Genomic DNA, 19,821 nt, shown 5'->3' on the forward strand with positions numbered 1-19,821 from the left:
TTAATATCCATTATAGTTATCAACCAGCGCATTTAGAGAAACAAAGTGTGATAATTCATGCAATCTCATGTCTGAAGCAAAAGTCAAAAGAAGTGATCATGATAATTAGCCTTTTTTTTAAAATTATTTTAAAACAAAATATATCATCAAAGATGTGATCATCATTGTTGTTTCTTCGCTCTGCCATCAAAGATTAATTTGGTTGCTACCCAAGCTAGTAGTTATTATGGGCTTTAACTGTATAAAAGGTCAGAAAGAATTGCATTCATTCATTCATTCATTCATACATAAAAAGACATACTTTTCTTTCTTACCATGCTTTCTTTCAACTTCATCTTCCTCTCGTCTCTTCCAGTATAAATAATTTTTTCCTCCCATTTCCATGAAATTAACCCAAAAGCATGGCACTTGATCCCCACATAGTTGAAATCATTATCCTCCTTTTCCTGTGTCTTGATCTAAATTTCTTATTCCCCATGATCAAATATCATTTGGGATATCCTTGCTTTATAGAACTAACCACAACCTTTACAGTGTGACATAAATATATATAATATGAATATATATCTAGTGACACAATTCATCCCTTATTTTGCTTGTTTGCTGGAGAAAAGAAAATTCTTGGAACTGAATACAGTCTGCGTTGATCTTGAGAAAGGAAGAGAGAGATTTGACATATACTCGCATTGCCGGGAGCTCTTGAGAATGCAAGTTATCAAACTGCTGGTATGCATCAGTTCTGCAAATCTCATTCTTCTTGTTCTACCAATGTCTGTGGGCTGCTCATCACCTGAACACTTCAACAAAGCCAGCAATGGCAATAACATCAAGCACAGCAGCCACAAGGTCAGTGATTAGTTTCTTCATCCATTCTTCCATAGACAACAGCCATGAACATTCAAGAATCTCTCTCTCTCTTTCTCTCTCTCTAGCAGTTCAGTAACTTTAATTAAGCAAGCTGTGCAGTTAATTCAACGAGGGTCGAATTCTAGGGTACCCAAGGGCACCGATACATTCTCTTCTCGTATTATTTGCATCGCACCCCCTCTTGCATTTCACCCATACTTCCTTCACATTGTACCGCATACCTTTCGCCTTCTATTACATGTCTTCGAATTGTACCGCACCCTAGGAGTACCCCCAGAAAATTCCCTTAATTAGGGTTAGTTGATGGAGTGAAGTGAACTAATTTTGAGTCAGTGAACATTGTACAGATATCTGATATCACAGTTCATGGACTTCTCTTGTGGGCTTCAATGGGCTTTCTAATGCCTCTTGGGATACTTGCAATTAGATTGTCCAACAGATTGGAATGCGGGAGATGGTTCAAACTACTCTTCTATTTTCATGCTGCTTTGCAGGTTTGGCCTTTTTCTCTCATTATTGCCAAATGGATGGAACTGTATGAATAAACCCATTTTTCAGTACAAGAAGTAAATTAAGAAAAATAATCACAGCCATTTATATATAATTTCAAAGAAAATGGCATCTCGTTTCTTTAGAAAATGATTTCTCTTCTACTATGAAGTGGCATGTTCGGAAATAACCATTCATGGGATCAAACATTACTCATCTAGAGTGTCAAAACTTTTTTTATTGTGTTCTGGTACATGACCATACTCATAGCACACTTTAGCTTTAACTTTAATGATGGCTAATGAAGGGAACTATATGAAAAAGTTTATGGACACAAAATTAATACTTTCCAATGCAGCCCATGGTTTGATTGCAGTGTAGTGAATACCATCCAACCATTTTTATCATGAACACTTTGGAGACAAGGAAAGGACAGACTATATATCTATATCATATATGTATGTGTATAATGTATATGTAACAAGTGATTAAGTAAACTATCATGCTTAGCGCGCCACCATGATGGTAGTGTAGTGGTTGGGGGTATTTTTCAATATTGTGCTCAAGAGACCAAATCATTGTTACTCTTATAAATGAGTTCGTGTTTGACTTGTTAATACAAGGTGAATGCAAAGACCCATTTAATACAGTGTCATAGAGTTAAGATGATGAATTTGCCAGGTAATAACTCACCTCTCATTTTTATCAAGGAAAGTTAAAAAACTATCATTCTACTTATAACTTACGCTAATGATGTAATGATTTCAATAATTTGGAAATTCATATTGTTAAAAAATAAGATGAAAAATAAAAGATTTAATCACATTCAAATACAAGAGATTTTTATGTGAAAAACTGTAAAAGAAAAAAATCACAATTGTTAGGACAACAGAAGAAAAAATATCACTATAATAAAGTTTACAACTACAAAATTCAATATTCTTTATCAAAACCTAAATCCCAATTATATCCAATTCCTAGTTCTCACTGGTCTCTCACAAGTAATTTGCATACATTGAATAACAAGTCAAAAATCCTATTTATAGATTGTTTTCCTTGTTCATTAAGGCTAAGATTTTCTTGCCTAACAAGTAGTGTAAACTCACTAGGAAATAGAATCATAAACTAAACATAAAATCAATTAGAAATAACTGATTAGGAAATCTAATCTTCAAACTAATTAGGATTTTTTACTAAAAATCCCAACAAACCACCACCTAAATGAGAATTCCTAAAAACATTCATCCATTTTCTGATGACAATCATGAGTATCTATTATCGATAATCACCATGAGCTTTATCACTAAGATTACCGTACCCCACCATAAAAGGTACAACCACTTAGGCACATACTGCCCTAAGATTTTTAAGGCACAATGTCAAAAAGTATCTTGCTAAAATACTATGGTGCAACACCCATGCTTGGCTTCTTTGGGAGCTCTTCAGCCATTGACATTCCTTTCCACCACACACCTTGCATGACCTCCAAGCCAATGTTTGTGTACAAACTCATGGATCCGCTAAAAGTATCACATTATCTTTCACGGCAACTCTAGTGGCATGCCATGAAGATGTATCCATATCTTAAAATGACATCTTCATCTCCCATAAAATTAAGAGATGAACTTCTAGTGTCACAATCTTTAGAGCCTTTTGTCATACTTGCTTTATTAGCGCGACAATCATTTTTCATGTGACTAGATTGTTTGCACTTCTAGCATATCATTTTACCAGATTTTTTAGAGTCTTCAGGAGTTGGTTTGTTCTTCAACACTTTGTGTAACCCATATTGGATCAAGATATCCTTAACTTGTATTTGTCACAAACCAAAATTGATCTTCCCATCGAACTTTTCAAAATCAAACTTCATCATGCTTGACATACATTTTGTGTATTAGGCGACTGATAATGAAAGCTCTAATACCACTTGTTGGAAAATAAGATGAAAAATAAAAGATCTAGATACACTCAAATACAAGAGATTTTTACATGAAAAACCCTAAAAGGAAAAAATCACAGCCATTAAAACAACAAAAGAAAAGATATCACTATTTAGTAAAGTTTACAACTACAGAATTTAATATTCTCTCTCTAAAGCCAAATTTCAATTACATCCAATTCTTACATTTCCCTAGTCTCTCACAAGTAATTTACACGCCTTGAATAGCAAGACAATAATCTTATTTATAGATTATTTTTTGTACACCAAGACTAAGGTTTCCTTATCTCACAAGTAGTGGAAACTAACTAGGAAATAGAACCACAGATTAAATAGAAATAAATTAGGAATAGGAAAAGAAGTTATTAGGAAACCTAATCTTCAAGACTAATTAAAATTTTTTGCTGAAAATTCTAACACATAGAGATGTGATTTTTTTAATTAAAATCTTAAAATTGAAATGTAAAAAAAAAAACTAAGTTGGATAGACGTACACAGAAATCAAATCTAAAACAAAATTAAGCACCAATATCAAAGGAGCAAAGATTTACAGAGCAAAGAAAAAGAGCAGACATAACTTGGGAGATTTGGAAGTGACAAGAGCGAGCACCAAGTCATTGTATAATAAAGGGGTTAAATAAATTAACTTATGCCTCTTGAAGAAGGTTGAGGAGATAACCCGATAGTGTTGCAGTTGACACGTAACTTGATCTCAAACTTACCACAGCCAGAGTAATCATCAAAATACTTGCAACATAAATAAAAATAAACTATAACTAATAGTAATAGAACACAACAAACTACAAAAGTACATAAACTACCACATTCTACACTATAACTAACTAGCCACAAATGGCAAAGCAGGGCCCAAAAATAACAAACCAATATACCAAAGAGCAGGGCTGAGGTTGTGGTTTATTCTTTCATAAGAGTTATAATTTATAAGAAGGGTACCTATAGTATGTATGCCAATATTTTTATATTTTAGGATCTTTAATGTTAAAAGACATTGTAAGATTATTTACACACACACACAACCTAATCTATCATTTGTCATTAGTTTAAGATTATAATTGGTATTTTTTTGTTGGGTTTAATTTATAATTTGTATTCTAAATAATTGGATCATGAAGTCCAAGCACTTTTATATGTTTTATCAAGTATGGTGAGACAATTTACATGATCTATATACTAGCCATATGACTGTGAATAATGATGCCTTGACCAATTTGACTAAGAGAAATGAATGTTTTGATTTAGCAAAATTGTCATTACTAACACTCATTTCTCATTACTAATACGAAGATAAAATTATCATTATCCTACGACTATGCATGCTAATATTCTTAGGTTTATTATATATATATATATGTACTGAATTATCAATGTTCTTTTTGATGGATTAATGATCAGACTGTGGCAGTGCTTCTTGCAACAGCTGGAGCAGTGCTATCCCTAAGGAGCTTTGAGAATTCCTTTAACAACCAGCATCAAAGAATAGGCTTAGCTCTTTATGCAGCCATTTGTGTGCAGGCCTTTCTTGGATTTTGCAGGCCAAAGAGGTACCAACAAAATCCATTCCCCGTTCTTCCTTAGCTAAACTGTTTAGCTGGGTGCATCAAAGAGTTCATACATAGTACCGTCAATATTTGATTACATCACCTTCATTTCTCAATATTTATCAAAGAATCTCCATAAACTTTTGTAACAGCCTCGTTAGACCCTTCACCCTTTCTTAATCAAGATAATTTGGATTTTAAGAATTTGCAGAGGGGGCAAGGTTAGAAGTGTATGGTACTTTGTGCACTGGGGATTGGGAACAACAACTTGTGTGGTGGGGGCTTTGAACGTTTACACAGGCTTAGAAGCCTACCACAAGAGAACATCAAGAAGCACCAGACTTTGGAGCATCCTGTTCACTGCACAAATCTTCTGCATCGCCTTCTTATACCTCTTCCAAGACAAATGGGAATATATGCAAAAGCAAGGAGTTGTCTCGAGCAATCAGCGGCCAATGATTCCCACCCATACTCAAACCTCCAACCACGAGGACTTGGTGACTACTGAAGCAGCTATGATTAAAACCAACTCCCTTGCCAATTACTTTGCCAGAAGCATTGCTCTCAAGAAACTATTTCAACTCGACATAAATGAAAGGTAACTCTTTCGGGTTTTGGTCCTTTTTGCATAAGTCTTTTGTGATTTATTTTTAGTATATTGGGTCTCTATAGTTTGATTTTTTTTTTTTTCAAGACAACTTGTCTATTAAGTTAAAAATATGTTTTAAGAAATAAATTATCGAGACCTGAAATACTAAAAATAAATTATATAAATGTATGTGAAAATGACCCAAACCGTAAGAGGTAGAAGGAAAATGTACCAACAAAGTAATATATATTTGCCTTTTTTTCCCACTTATGTATAACGCTGCCTTGTATTCATATTTCATGCCCCGCCTTTCTTTTCTTTTCTTTTGTCTTGCACTATAGATACATAGAGGTCTTCTTTTTTCGGTTGGATATGATATTAAATATTTATATAAAGATACTAACAGAATAATGTGTATTTATATTTGTACGGCTCGCTTGATACCAGTAGAAATTAGTGGTAATACCATGTTTGAGACAAACACTTGTGTCATTGTGCTGTATTAACTAAGAGAAAAAGTAACTTCTCTCATCTAGATGGGACAAACTTGTTCCAACCCCCTGGTATAAATTAGTCCAGCTTCTCATTAAATGCATCTCCTTACCGTACCGTGATTCCCCTTCTCACAATTCGGATTTGAGGGTGTGATCTCCCCTTCTTCCAATTCTGATTTGAGGGTGTGATTTGCAGATCTGTTCTTACCATCTCTTCCTCTTCTCTTTCGACAGAATCACCGCCGGTCCACCGCCACCAACCACCTCCACAGAGCGCACAAGTTTGGGGTTTTTAAATGTTATAGATGGCTAGTGTGTTAATTGTCACCATCGAAGTTAAAAAGAAACACATCCGGTCATACCATTTAAGTATTTCCTCTACAAGTTAAAAAAGAAAAAGATTATTTTGGACAACAAAGAATTTTAGAAAGAAAAGACCTCCAAATTTTAAAAGAGTGCCCACATAGCCCTACCATAGGTTTATGAGCTTTTTTGTTCTTTTGTTTCGGTCACTAATTAAGTGGGACAGACCATCATTTGATGGTTCCTTCAGAGATGAAGCAAGCTGAAGACAAAGTTGAAACAGCAGCTTCAAACAGTAGGATGAGATGCCTAATGAATCAGCAATTCATCAAAACAAAATCTATACTTCCGACTCATAACATAGGAAGATGCTTCAGAACATAAACTTTGTATGAATTACAGCCTCAATGCTTTTATGTTTAGATACAGTTTAGCTATAAGGATGAGATGCCTAATGAATCAGCAATGCTTCTGACCTCTGCAATCATGGCCACTGAATCATTAAGCTTGTTAACAGCTGAGCATACGCCGTGCATCCACAGCCAAAGACCAAAGTTTTAGACCATTTGAACAGAATACTAGAGACCATCCCAGATTAACAGTGTTCGTATATTTTCCACACCACACTGTCCAGTTCTGTATTTATAGCTTACATACACATATATATAATTAAGAAGAGAGATGAGTTACAGAGATCAAAGATGAACTGATGAGATGAATTATCAACCTTAATTATCTGCACCACTAACAACAGAAGCAACACTATGTCTACAAAAATTCTGCAGCCCGGAAATAATCTGCAAAATATGATTATTGTAAAAGGACACACGTAGTTCAATTATAAATAAATAAATAAAAAATCCAAAACACGTATGCATGCGAACCAGAGAAAAGCATTTCTTGCATGGAACCGTAAAACACCTAAATCGCAGGAGCGGGTTTATTCAGGAACTCCCTTAAATGATGAAAACAAAACAAAGAAGGGAGTTCTTTCCTTCGGGTTCGGGCAATATAACAGATTTGCCGGTTCATTGCTTGCTTAGTCTCAAGTTTTATCGGAAACCCTTTAAACAGTCGATAACAAAAAACTAAAGAGATAATAGTTGGGGGGTAAGACCTTGGGGGGCTCTTCTACGGCCGTCTTTCTGCGTGCCTGACAATGGAGAGCCGTTGGGGAAGACGGAGAATCAGAGGAGATAAGACAGGATGGCAGCTCTATAACGTTGCAGAAAAGATATTCTTTTAGGTAATGCATTATTTTATTTTGGGTATAATTATAATAAATTTGGGTAAAAATTATTATAAATTTATAATTGTTTGTGCGCGTAACATTTCCTTCTTCTTTTTGTTCTTTTTGCAAGACATAGAAAGGATATTTTGTTTGTTGGAAAACGTAGATACTATTTTGACTTGCAGTTGATATATGTTATGTGAGGCTTAATAATAATAATTAGTTATTTGTCAATAATTTTTGTAAATAAATACTGGCAAGTAATTGATCATTAATATTAAATAATATATATTTATTATATCTTATTTTTAACATCTAAATAATTTAATCGATTGATGATAAATATATTATATTTTAAAATATTTAACTAACCAATCAAATTATTTGAATAATGAGTGGTTGTAGTTTCTTTTCACAATGTTTTAGTAGAAATGATCAGTATTTAGATTTTATTCCTTTCTTATAAATCAGGGGTTACTCCACTTCTCCATGAGAATTTTCTTTTTAAATAAAATCATACAGTCATTCTATTACATGATTTTCTCTTAATCAAAGGAGATAATATTTCATGCGCTTTTGACTATATTTTTCAACAGACCCATAAAATATTATCTAAAATTATTTAATACAAATAATATTTATTATTTTAAATTTTATAAATTTAATGTTAGACGTCTGTAATTTTATTTTTCATTTTGTAAAAAAACAAAATTAAAAAAAGGCAGCCCAATGGATAGACTCGCCAAGGCCAAGAGGCCCAGTCAACGAGGGCCGCAGAAGCAGCCCATAGTGGACAGAAACCAGTTGAGGTATGAAGAAAGGGCCATCTCTCATTGTCTCGTATAATGGTGGATGGTCTGAGTTTTCAAGTTTGAATTCACTACTTGTACAATTATTATTAACTAAATTTAGATTTATTTTTATATCGAAAATCATAGGATTGAGCGATAGGAGCTCTCGGAAGGAAGGGCATCCAAGAATGGGTTATTTCTACGGTATCTTAGGCTATTTTTTTAATTAATAATAAAAGTTTAACTACACTTTATAGTTAAATATTTAATTTAGTTGGAATTAAGGAATTCCCAAAAGCCTCTGCATATTATTGAATCCAAATTCTTCACATAGGCATAAACATACAAGACAAGTCATATAACTGCTTGTTAGAAATTTTGGAGGTTTGGTTAATTAAATTACGTTTAAATACGGACTTTAACAAAATGTCATAAAATTTCATAGTAATTAAACGTGCATTTCATTTATCAAGATCTGTAAATATGGTGTGGAACAAGCTGTTTGATATAGAGTATCTAATTAATAGCTATGTCAATGGCAATTTTTATTTTTAATTTTCTGGAAAAAGGAAAACCCAGTGGTTAACTGAAACAAAGTATACTACAGCTTATTGATCTTATGTGACTCAGAAAGGACCGATCATTGCGCCGCCGTAGTCCAGCAAGTTTGACGTAGAAGCACTAGCCGTCACCGTCGCCGCCATTGCCGTCTCATCCTCATGAAGCCTAGCCAACACGTTCGTCTTAAGCGCTTCCAGTGCAGCCAGATAGTGTTCAAGCTCGTGCAACTCCAGATGACCAACGGGCTCATCCCACCAAAACCCTAATTCTCCCGGAGCCGCCGCCGCCGCCGCCCTTTCTCTCTCCTTCTCGGCTTCCAACATGCTCTCGGCGTTCTTGTACTTGTTCCTCATCTGCTGCAGGCGGATCAGTTCTGCGTCCCTTGGACCACTGCTGGTAGGGTTAGGGTTTCCTTGAGCGAGAAACCGATCGGCGACGGAGTCCACTGACGGGTGGCCGAAGGCGAAGACCTTGCCGGCGAGGGACGTGACGATGACCGCCACTTGTGCGCCGCACAGGACGCTGAGTTCGCCGGCCTTGTTGAAGAGGCCGGAGCGGCGCTTCGAGAAGGTGACCTGAAGTTGGCTGCTCTTCTCTATCTTCTTGATTTCAATCTTCCGCCGGCCCATGCTGGTTCTCTTCTGCTTCCTCTCCATATATATATCGATCGATCACAGTAGCAACAACTGGCTTCTTTTATTTATTTTTTTTATTCTTCTAAGTAATGATCATGATCATGAAGAAGACGATGAAGGATGATGGTTTGAAATTTATAGATTTATAGATTCTTTAACAAGGGTTTCATTCAATAAGGAATCAATCTTTTGGCGGTATTTTTGTGGATTTATTTCCATTCTCAGTGAAGTAAGAGACTGAAAAGGTTTCTATTTTCTTGTTGATGAAGCTTCCCCAATAAATGGAAAGTCGAATAAATAAAATCCAAAGTATATAAACATCTACACTTTTAAAAGATTCCAAATAAAGATTTTTAAACTGTAATTGGTGGTTTAGGTTTAGTTTTTTTTTTTTAATTGTTTGGACAAACATTAAATGAAGATTAGTGAAACTATATATATTTGGGTAGTATTTGTTAAGGTAACGTTTGTTAACCAAAATATAGACCGACAAATGTGGAATATAAAAAGTATTTTCGACAAAAGTATTTTTTATTATATTTATTAACTTTTTTAAAAATAAGTTATATGACTTTTTATCTTAAATTTTTAAAATAAATTTGTTCTTTCCCCTCGGATAGTTATCTTGAATTTTACAGATAAATTATCTCGATAAAGGTTTATCTTACTCATTTTAACAAATACTGCTTAATTAAGATATATATCAAAAAAAGTAAAATATGTAAAGTATTTTAGATTTTTATTATTTTCAATGAATTTGTTAAATTTATATAACGACTTTTGAAAAAAAAAAGTCACGTGATTTTTTATTGACATATTTTTCAAATATACTAATATCTCATCCCAAGATAAGTATATCTTATATTTTATAAATAAAAAAAAAACGCATATATCTCTAGTATATTTCAAAAAATTTAACAAATAATTTTATAAAAATTTTGAAATGTTTTCTAAATTTATTTTGACCATTCTATATATTGATTTGGAAAATATTTAAATTTTATCTTGATATAATCTTATTTTACTCATTTTAACAAATTACACTCTTTTTTTGGTTTAAGTTAATTTTAAAAAGTATTTCAAGTTTTCAAAATTACACTTACGTTGGTGAGTTACAAAACATGTCAAACTTTGCCTTTTCTATTAGTTTATGGCAATTAAATTATAAAATGTTTGTAAAATTATTTCCCACATCTTACCTCTCTTTCTTATTTTTCTTAAAAGAATAAATAGGTAAAATGACAAAGAAAGTCAAAGTGCATGGCTCATAATGGTTATCATTATGTTGGTGGTTTGTAATTGTAAAAAAATTGTAAAAAATAAAAAAAAAAGGCAAAAAGAACCGAACAAAGAATGTAATGATAAATAAATTAGATAAAACAAGAAATAGATATACGAGATAAAAAGATAATGGTGGCTATCATCATTAAGAATGGTTGAAGTTAATATTAAAATTGATCATCAATGATACTTATATGTCGTTGTAGAAAAGAAAAAAATTGTTCAAAATAAAAGTTTAAGACGAGAGTTATTAAAGGTCATATTGGTAAAATGATTATGATAGAATATTTAATTTTTTTAGAAAATTTGATTATAGTTTCAAAAAAAAAAAATAATGACATATTTAAATTACATTTTAAAGTTTTATAAAAAAGAATTACTTAATTTTTAATAAGATAAATTATTCATTTTAATGGGCACATACATCATGCATGAATGGGCAACGACAGTTTCATCAACCATATATAGCTAGCTGTAATATATTGGAGAGGATTGCCCGCATGGGCAGTCCAATTGGTCAAGAAAAAGGGTATAAAGTGTCTTTCGTGATGAATCTTGAATCAAAATTAAGGATCGAGTCTCGCAAGCAGCAGTTTGAGGTATCTCTCTTTAAAGTGAGGGGGGCTCCTTGTGCGCGGTGAGTCTGGGTCTAATCACAGCGTCCGATTGGGTCACCATGATTAACCTCCTCACGTCCTGACGTTCGACGTGAACGATTTCACCTTTTGGATCAATATATTGGAGAGGATTTTTTTAATGATTATTATTATTGTATATGTGATAATTATTGATTAGAAGTTGTACCATAACCATCAAAACTTGTGATGGAAGTCAGAAGGTTTTATGGTCCCCACACACGTGATTAGTGCAGTTTAGCTCACAAACAAAAATAGAGTAATAAAACATAATAGGAGGGCATAAGGAAGCAATTTCATGTTCTTCTATCGCTTAGCATCATTATTATTATATCTGAACTAGAAGAACATGATAAAATATCTAATAAACTTTAAATTATTATATTTGTGTTTGTTTATATTCATTTACATGTTCGCTTTATGAATTTGCTTCCAAATAAGTTTAAATGATTCTAGGCAATTTATAAATAAATAAATGCAAAAAAGCTATCAAGAATATTATTTTTACACTATTTACAGGAAAAATATTATATATATAATATATATATGTAATGACAGAGAGCAGGAATGCCAAAGAGGGAGCTTGATGAGACAGCATTCGCTTTTTGTCAAACCTCGTGAGGCCCACTCTCTGTCACGCGTGAATGATCTAACGTTCACACTTCCTTCCGCACTACACGGTTCCCTTCCATCCGACGGTCCAAAGTCTCTGCCTTTGACTCTCTCTCTCTCTCTCTCACCCCCTTCGCTTCTACCCACCCACCACATCCCAATAACCCAAGATTTCCCAAACCCACTCATCAGATCTCTATACTCCTCCTTCTCCGATTGCCATCTTCTCTCAAACCCGGATTTATGGTAAACCATGCCTTCCTCCCTCCGATTTTTTCTGATTATCTGCATCAATTCGTTCAGATTCGAACCCATACGCTAATCTTTTTGCTTATGTTTCCTCTTTCGGTTTCATGCACTTGGGCTTGACTTGTGGTTGTCTTATATTCTCACTCTAAGGCGTTGTTTTGATCTTGGATTTGAGTTATTTGTTCAGTGTCCTTAATAAGTATAAATCGTATGTATGGCTTAAATTTCCTTATGAAATATTTGATTTGGGTTTCTATCAGTTTTGGTTTCGGCTGTTGCTTATTTGATCTTTTGAATTAATTAGACGATGTTGCCTGTTCCATTAATGGGTTCCTATTATATTCTCTTTTGAAGGTTGAGGCTCGTATTTTCTAGTAATTTTGGAGCTGAAGGAGTAGATCAATATGCCGTGGACGTCCTCTTGTGTGAATTTTAGCCGGAAGTGTGTTCGATTGGTGGTGTTCTTTCGTGTCATACTGTAATTAAATCTGTTCCTGTAAGATGTCTGACTCTTATCTTGTTTCTTTGAGTCATTTGAATTGTGTTTATGATGTTAAAAGCGAAAAGCATCAGTATATTTTGTACTTCTGAAGGGTTTGGCTTGGAATTGTATTTTATGCATTTGTCTTGGCTGATTATTTATCTCTTATTCCAAAAATTGGTGTTATGACTTGTGGTGGGATTACTATAATGGAAAAGTTTTGGGTCATTCTGAATCGGTGATGCATTACTTTTGTTGGTTTTTGTGAGAACCATGGTTTAAATTTTAGGTGAATAAGACAATTTGAATTGGGAAGATTCGGTGTTGGAATTTCATTTAAGCATTGCGGTTTGCTTGGTGTTCATTCTTGCCTTATGATGTTTTGGGCAATCAAGCAGTGTGTGATTAAACTCTAAATTTATGAACTGTAAAATGTAATGCTAATAAGGTTTTTGGGCTTGTTTGGTGCAGGCCAACTCTTTTGCTTTGTGAAGGCTTTCTGTGATTGACTGTTTCTAATTTAGCAGCTGCTTTTAGATTGAGAATGTATAGGGCAGTTACCCTGAAAAGATATCGAGCAGTGAAGGAAGTCGGGAAAATTAAAATGAGTGTCGGGATAATTGCTTATTACCAACTGATGCAAGTTTGCCAGGTAAAAAGTTACTCTTGTTCCGCTCCTATTTTTAGTAAGTATGCATCCCATTGCTAATCCTTTATATATTTTAACACTGGATCTCAAAAATCTGTAAACTGTTTTCCTGAACTTGCTTAAAGCTTTGGGGCTTTTTTGGTCTCTGTTTTAATTGTCTATCCTGTCTCTGTAGTCTGTAACTTTGGGAAAGAAATGTTAAAGCAACACGTTTGGTTAAGAATCATTAAAAAATTTCTTAAACAACCACTCCTTTTTAGGGCATACTTTACTTTATGATGTATTTACTGTTTTTTAATAGATTTCATGCAGTTTTTAAATGCTGCTTGATTGGCCCATGCTCACACGTTTTCACTAATTGTTTCTTTACCATATCTGTAAGTTACTAGTAAGTTTGTTAATTTGTGGACCTCTTGTTAGAAATGAATGAAACTTAGAAAATAAGGGGAACCAAATTGTATTGGGAGAAAAGAAGATATTATTTTTGCAGAATAAGGGAGGATGCAAAATCAGCACCTAGCTTATATCAAATAAGTTTGCCTTGATCAATGGCTTTTACTTATGTTTTGTTGTTATATCTTTCTTTTTTTTTGGATCATCGCAATTTTTTTCCTTCTTTTGCCACTTTATGCAGTGACTGGTGCCTAATTTTGGTAGATTTCTAATTTTGTCCGAGTTAATTGGCTTGATGATTATATGGAAAATTGTATGCTTCTCATGTATTTCTATTTGAATATATAAGTCTAGAATTTTCAGAAATTGAGAACCCTTCACTGTGTAATGAAGATTCTAGCTCAATAGAAATTAAAGTATTTTTTTCCCCTTAGAAAAAAGAAATATCCCGGGGTACCACATGCAGTATGAGATTTATGTGTTGATGTCTCTATTGCTATATTTATATGAATGAAAAAATATGGTACTGTAGTCAAGAAACCTCTGTATTGTGTCCATTTGTATTTTCCTATTTATCATTGTGGTATATGATTTTATATTCCTAACTTTTCAAGATATATGTATTTATATTATCGGTTTTGCCAATCTTTTGAATTAAAGTGTCATTAATACTGTGGCTTGGCTTTTGCTTGGCAGGCTGAGTATTTCCGGCAGTTGCTCAAACCTGTTACGTAGTCTTAGTGTAGTAAAAGCCTTGGGTCTTGGGATTGATTACCTCTGATTATTCTCGCACATTAGATGGCAGTATAGCAGCTATGAATCGTTGATTCCGATAGTGGTTAATTTGGAATTGGCAACTCTTTCTGTGCTAGATCCTTGTTAGGCCTGTGATTTAGTCTATTTGTCATCTTGGGAACATTCATAGGATAGATAATTGAAAATTCCCCTATTGTACTTTCTTGTCCCCCCCTCAAAAGCCACTGATATTCCTGTTAGTGAACTTGTTTATTAAAAGCAGCACTCATGCAGAGCGACCAACAACTTTTCCCTCAAAATTCACTGTTCCCCATTTCTGATCAAGTGGGTGGTAGCTGCATGCATAATGCTCTGAACACATCTGGCTTCGGTGGGGCAGTTTTACCTACAGGTGTAAGCCACTCAAAGCCCTTTCATGGACTTGAATTTCAACCCTCAGAGGTCTGCCCTAAGAACTTCATTATTTTCAACCAGACTGAGAACAGGAGCCAAATTATGTTCCACCCAGCAGTTGCGCCCAGACTCTGTTATCCTGGTATAAATATGTGTTCATCATATTTCAATGACAATGTCGAGAAAGATAAAAATATTGAAGAACTTCCTTCATCCTTGGAAGAAGATTCCGATGACATTGATGCACTGCTAAGCTTGGAAGAGGAAGAATATGATGAAGAGGAGGTCAGCACAGCTCATACACTTGGAAATTATGAAAGTGACTCCTCCGATTCTTGCTCTAATTATGGCTCGAAACCCAGAAAGAGCAGAAGGCCGCCTCATTTACAGAATTTGTCTGGCAGTGGCAGCAGTTGTAACAGTGAAAGGAAGCGGAAGAAAATGCGAGAAATGGTGAAGGCACTTAGAGGAATCGTGCCTGGGGGCAACAAGATGAGTACTGTTGCGGTTCTTGACGAAGCTGTCAAGTACCTCAAGTCCCTGAATGTAGAAGTGCAGAAGGTTGGAGTAGATAACCTGGAGAAACAAAGAAAAGGTTGAACCTTTGATCCGGTAACTGTGATTGCAACTCCTTGTTTTTGCTCTATTACTACTCCTCTCTTTTTGTCTCTCTATGAGCAGGTGGCTATACGAAGGGTGATTGATGATGCAGCGTTCTGCTGCATGCATGTATGTGCACATGTGATCTTGCCAGAAATATTGTCCAGACTTGTGGAGGAAACAATAAATTTCTAGCAGTATGGTTTATCTTGCTTCATGTAGGACTTGAGCTGTGTTGAATGTTATATATAACTTTTCGTGTAATAACTCAACTCCAATGCTTTCTCAACAATATGTAGTTTTCATTCCGTGATAGATTCTTAATTAGTTGTTTTTTTCTTTTCTTTATTCGGTGGAGGGTGTCCACAAGTCTCATTCTCATTCTCATGCTTGATATGAGATGTTGGTTGTCACCGAGCCATGCGTAGTGTTTAGTTGGAATATTTGATTGGTCTCTGTTGGATTATGCCTGCCTTGGTTTCACTTTTTCTAGTTTTTTCCTTGCATGCTATCACAAGTCTCATCCATCGCATATTAGGACATGCTCTTTATGCCCCTCCCCTCCTTTGTTGACAGTGTCCTGTGGGTTAGTGGCGCATCACTTTAGCAAGCATGTAATTGCTTGGCAAGCAAATGACCATTGCATTTGGCATTTGCGATGCTCCTCCTAGTTCCCAACACTGGTAAATGGTCCCAATAGTCTGCTTTTATTTGCCATACATTTCTTGAGTGGTGAGTGGTTGGGCTATTTGTGTTGGTTCACTTTTTTTCTTCTTATTATGAAACGAAACAACAACATGACAACATGATTCTTATTCTTATTATTATGATTTGTCATAGATTTGCATAGATAAGAGTCCAGAAATTTCTCCAAAATTGTTCCAATAGTCTAGCCGTTGAATGGGAACTTGCAATTGCCATAGCCTGCAAAATCAAAAGGCAGAGAGAGTTCAATGATCGCGAAAGGGAAACCAATCATGATGTCAATTAGAATTAGCAATTGGGTATTACCTTAAACTGCCTACTAAATCTAACTTAAAGAAAATTAATTAACATTTATAAATTGTTTTATATTAAAAATATTGAAAATTATGTGCCGGTCAGGACAAGGTCGGGTTAGAGATGTACCCATATTCCAACCCGACCCATTTCAGATAGAAAATATGCTTGCTTTTTATCTCCCTAGCTGTCTTTTTAGCAAAGTTTTTGTCCAAACTCGCCGCCTTAAGGCTTATTGGCGGGTGGCCATTTGCAATCCACAGGAAAAAAACAATTTTGGTGATCTATAGAATGAAGCAGTGGCTTACTGGGATCGGTGACGGTAATGACGCCAGAACTGTTGAAGTCACAGTTCCAGAAGTGTCTTCCAGCTTCCTGATAGTAAAGGTTCATGACAAAGGAGGCATGGTTCATGGGCAACGGAGGCAAGAAACATGGCCCTCCGTCTCGGATCAGGCTGCAGTTCACTACGCTGCACGCATAGTTTATGTTCGCCACGAGCTTCTCAATTGAAGTTGATGGCTTTGCCACACACCAAGCTCCCTGAATTGAAGCATGTATTTTGCCCAAAATTTTTGAACCAAATAACATGATTAAACGTCATTTATTCCGGAAGGAAAATACTCTTTAAAACAACACGAAATTGCAAGGATTGAGATTTACCTGTCCAGGTGCCTGTCCGTAAGCAAGCTTGATACTTCCACCTGAACAGCAGAGTCATGGGAAGTTAATGAATCAATGTTCAGAAACTGGAAATACAAAACAACCCAATTTGGGTGAAGTAGAAAGATGAATAGAGAACGTAGGATTCAGATAAAATTAACAAGAGAAAGATCAAGCCGGATGAAATAACACCACAGTTCATATATCATAAATCTGAAATTAAGTGAGAAATTAATTAAATGGCTAATTACCTGAGATGAAGAGGAAGAAGATGAAGAGGAAGAGAAGTGTAGAAGAGTTAGCCATGGATATGAGCTGTGAGGCAACGGAGAAAATTGTTTTGGAGATCCAATGGATGCCCCTTAGGCTGTATATATGTGTGTGCGTGTACGTAGAAAGCAAATTGGGTTCTATTTATAGGGTGAAATGAGAGAATCCAGATGCAGACAAAACAATTCAGAAAAGAGAAAAAGCAATTGAGAGAAATAGAGAAAAAACTTGTCCAAGCATCATCCTTGAAGCAGCATTGAGCACATTCATGTCAACAATCTGTCGACTTAAAAGCCATGATTTTGAATTTGATTCCCTTTTTGTAAAAGAATTTTGGTATCAATGAGAATTTTTGATATTATTGTGGCAAAAGCACATTTTTGCTCCTCAACTTTTACATTTTTTTCTCATAGAACTTTAAAATTTTTGTAGTTGTAAATGTGTCCATAAACTTGCAAAATCACTATATTTAAACACCTTTTAATTGACTCACGTGCGTTTGCAACACGCATGTTCTTTGAGTGCTCGAGAGCCAAAAATTGATTTGACTACGTCTAAACACTTTTTAACCGACTCATGTGCGTTTGCAACACATATGTTCTTTGAGTGCTCGAGAGCCAAAAATTGATTGATGAGAAAGAAAAGCCAATTGAAATAAGTTGATGGATATTTTCTGCTTCAAATCACTTCAAGGCGATGAACAAAAAACAATAGCAAAGAAAAAAGGAAAGAAATGGAATGGGTCTCATCCAAAATTGGGGGAGTTGATGGGGCTAGAGGCAAAGCATCGCAGAGTCAGTGGCAAAGACCGGGTGAACTCCCAAACTATTAGACAATCAAGTGGAAAAGAAATCATGGTGAAGCCATGGAGATGGTAGCTTGAGGAAAGATAGAGAGTGATTTTCTTTGGAGTAGTCAAGGGGAGAGGAAGATGATGGTGTTGGTCTTTTTATGGCTTCACTGCAAGTGTTGCATTGTTCGACAGAGAGAACTATGGTGTTTGTGGTGGCGATGGAGGAGAAGTTGTTAAGGTGAAGCTTAGAGAGGAGGTTGATGGCAACGTTGGTGCCAGTGTCGAAGCCATCGATGCCATCGATTTCTTCGATTTTTTGGAAGTCTATCATTGATTCTCAATCTTCGAAATGGTTTAGAGAATAAAATATTCGCCAGTCAATATTTGTCTCTCAAGTGCTCAAAGAATATAAGTGTTGTAGACATGCATGAGTAGGTTAACAACTGTTTAAATATAGTAATTTTATAAATTTAAAAATATATTTAGAATCACAAAAAATTAAAAATTAAAAAATAGATGTTAAAACTGAGAGGCAAGAGTATGTTTTCGGCCTTGCCCCTTTTCATTTACCGAGGAGTAAGATGTGCATGAGGGAGGCACGCCCTTGTTCATGGTTGATTAACTAAGATAATTAAAAAACACTCCCCAAAAACTAAAATAATTATAAAAGATGTTCTTGTAATATTTTAAAAATAATGTGATACTGATGAGAGTGAAATATGGACAAATATAAAGACGTAATGTCATTTTCTTTTTTTGTGTTTTTATACAAAAAAATATATATGTAAGAAATTGATTTAATTTCTTATTAAGTTTCCAAAACAAGCCTTTTAATTTAAATAACTACCAATCTCATGTGACCTATAATTTTTAGGGTTGCAATTGAATCGAGGTTGGTTGAGTTTAGACTCGGCCCCCGAGCCAGTTTTTAGGCTTGAGTTCAAACTTGAGCTTGACTCGAGTCTTAAAACTTGGCTCAAACTCGAGCTTGAGCTCGAAATCGCCAAAACCTACTATTTTGCTTAAAGCTAATTTGTTATTTGACTTTATTATATCTATCATATTATGTTAAATAATTAAATTAATATATATAATAGTTTTAAATATATTCAATTTAATTGTATTATATAATAATTTAAATTTTGATAACTTTATATTAAATAATATATTTATAAAATTATAAATAAATATATTAATGTATTTATAAATAAATTTATTCATAAACTATTCACAAACTTCTAATTGACCATATTTACGAACCTTTAATCTAATATATTAGTATTCACGAGCTTTAATAAACAAAGTTTTACTGAACTCAAGTTTAGTTAGTTTACAAATTAAATTTTAAAATTAGTCTTAAACTCAATTTATTTATCTTAATGAACGAACTTTTATCGAGTCAAACACCGAATCACTCATAAACGGGTTGGCTATTTGTGACCCTACTAATTTTGAATATTATGATCATCTCTCTAATTCATTATTTTTATATTGACATTTCATTAAGATTGATTCTCATTTTTTTTTTTTTATTATTATTATTAGTAACCAAGTCGATTGCCCACTTTTTAACTTATTTGTAACTTTAT

General features: G+C 34.4%; 4 protein-coding genes across 4 annotated transcripts; 2 read left to right on the top strand and 2 right to left on the bottom strand.

Moving 5' to 3' along the window:
• Positions 1–296: 296 nt before the first annotated feature.
• LOC127795528 (cytochrome b561 domain-containing protein At4g18260-like) lies at positions 297–5,861 on the top strand. Its single transcript, XM_052327277.1, has 4 exons — positions 297–846; positions 1,215–1,361; positions 4,709–4,857; positions 5,066–5,861. The coding sequence occupies exons 1-4, from the start codon at positions 556–558 to the stop codon at positions 5,454–5,456; spliced, it is 978 nt and encodes a 325-aa protein (XP_052183237.1). The 5' UTR covers positions 297–555; the 3' UTR covers positions 5,457–5,861.
• A 2,854-nt stretch (positions 5,862–8,715) lies between these two features.
• On the bottom strand, positions 8,716–9,539 carry LOC127795628 (agamous-like MADS-box protein AGL62). Its single transcript, XM_052327423.1, has one exon. It carries the CDS (start codon positions 9,477–9,479, stop codon positions 8,889–8,891), a length of 591 nt encoding a protein of 196 aa, XP_052183383.1. The 5' UTR covers positions 9,480–9,539; the 3' UTR covers positions 8,716–8,888.
• A 2,523-nt stretch (positions 9,540–12,062) lies between these two features.
• LOC127795382 (transcription factor bHLH144) lies at positions 12,063–15,815 on the top strand. The gene is made up of 4 exons (XM_052327027.1): positions 12,063–12,232; positions 12,590–12,731; positions 13,188–13,368; positions 14,455–15,815. Exon 4 carries the CDS (start codon positions 14,782–14,784, stop codon positions 15,505–15,507), a length of 726 nt encoding a protein of 241 aa, XP_052182987.1. The 5' UTR covers positions 12,063–12,232; positions 12,590–12,731; positions 13,188–13,368; positions 14,455–14,781; the 3' UTR covers positions 15,508–15,815.
• A 377-nt stretch (positions 15,816–16,192) lies between these two features.
• Positions 16,193–17,617, bottom strand: LOC127795383 (glucan endo-1,3-beta-D-glucosidase-like). The gene is made up of 4 exons (XM_052327028.1): positions 17,421–17,617; positions 17,170–17,210; positions 16,815–17,049; positions 16,193–16,431 (listed from the first exon to the last, which is right to left on the bottom strand). Exons 1-4 carry the CDS (start codon positions 17,473–17,475, stop codon positions 16,397–16,399), a joined length of 366 nt encoding a protein of 121 aa, XP_052182988.1. The 5' UTR covers positions 17,476–17,617; the 3' UTR covers positions 16,193–16,396.
• Positions 17,618–19,821: the final 2,204 nt, after the last annotated feature.

The sequence above is a fragment of the Diospyros lotus genome, chromosome 2 (assembly GCF_014633365.1).
Source record: "Diospyros lotus cultivar Yz01 chromosome 2, ASM1463336v1, whole genome shotgun sequence".
Lineage (NCBI taxonomy): Eukaryota > Viridiplantae > Streptophyta > Magnoliopsida > Ericales > Ebenaceae > Diospyros > Diospyros lotus.

What these genes read in the sequence shown, in the direction of transcription:
- LOC127795528 (XM_052327277.1), top strand. Translation starts at nt 556, where the DNA reads ATGAATATATATCTAGTGACACAATTCATCCCTTATTTTGCTTGTTTG. An exon ending in ATTTTCATGCTGCTTTGCAG is followed by an intron (nt 1,362 to 4,708) that starts GTTTGGCCTTTT and finishes ATTAATGATCAG; the next exon opens with ACTGTGGCAGTGCTTCTTGC. An exon ending in GGATTTTGCAGGCCAAAGAG is followed by an intron (nt 4,858 to 5,065) that starts GTACCAACAAAA and finishes AAGAATTTGCAG; the next exon opens with AGGGGGCAAGGTTAGAAGTG.
- LOC127795628 (XM_052327423.1), bottom strand. Translation starts at nt 9,479, where the DNA reads ATGGAGAGGAAGCAGAAGAGAACCAGCATGGGCCGGCGGAAGATTGAA.
- LOC127795382 (XM_052327027.1), top strand. Translation starts at nt 14,782, where the DNA reads ATGCAGAGCGACCAACAACTTTTCCCTCAAAATTCACTGTTCCCCATT.
- LOC127795383 (XM_052327028.1), bottom strand. Translation starts at nt 17,475, where the DNA reads ATGGCTAACTCTTCTACACTTCTCTTCCTCTTCATCTTCTTCCTCTTC. An exon ending in CTTCTTCCTCTTCATCTCAG is followed by an intron (nt 17,211 to 17,420) that starts GTAATTAGCCAT and finishes TCTGCTGTTCAG; the next exon opens with GTGGAAGTATCAAGCTTGCT. An exon ending in CATTACCGTCACCGATCCCA is followed by an intron (nt 16,432 to 16,814) that starts GTAAGCCACTGC and finishes TTGATTTTGCAG; the next exon opens with GCTATGGCAATTGCAAGTTC.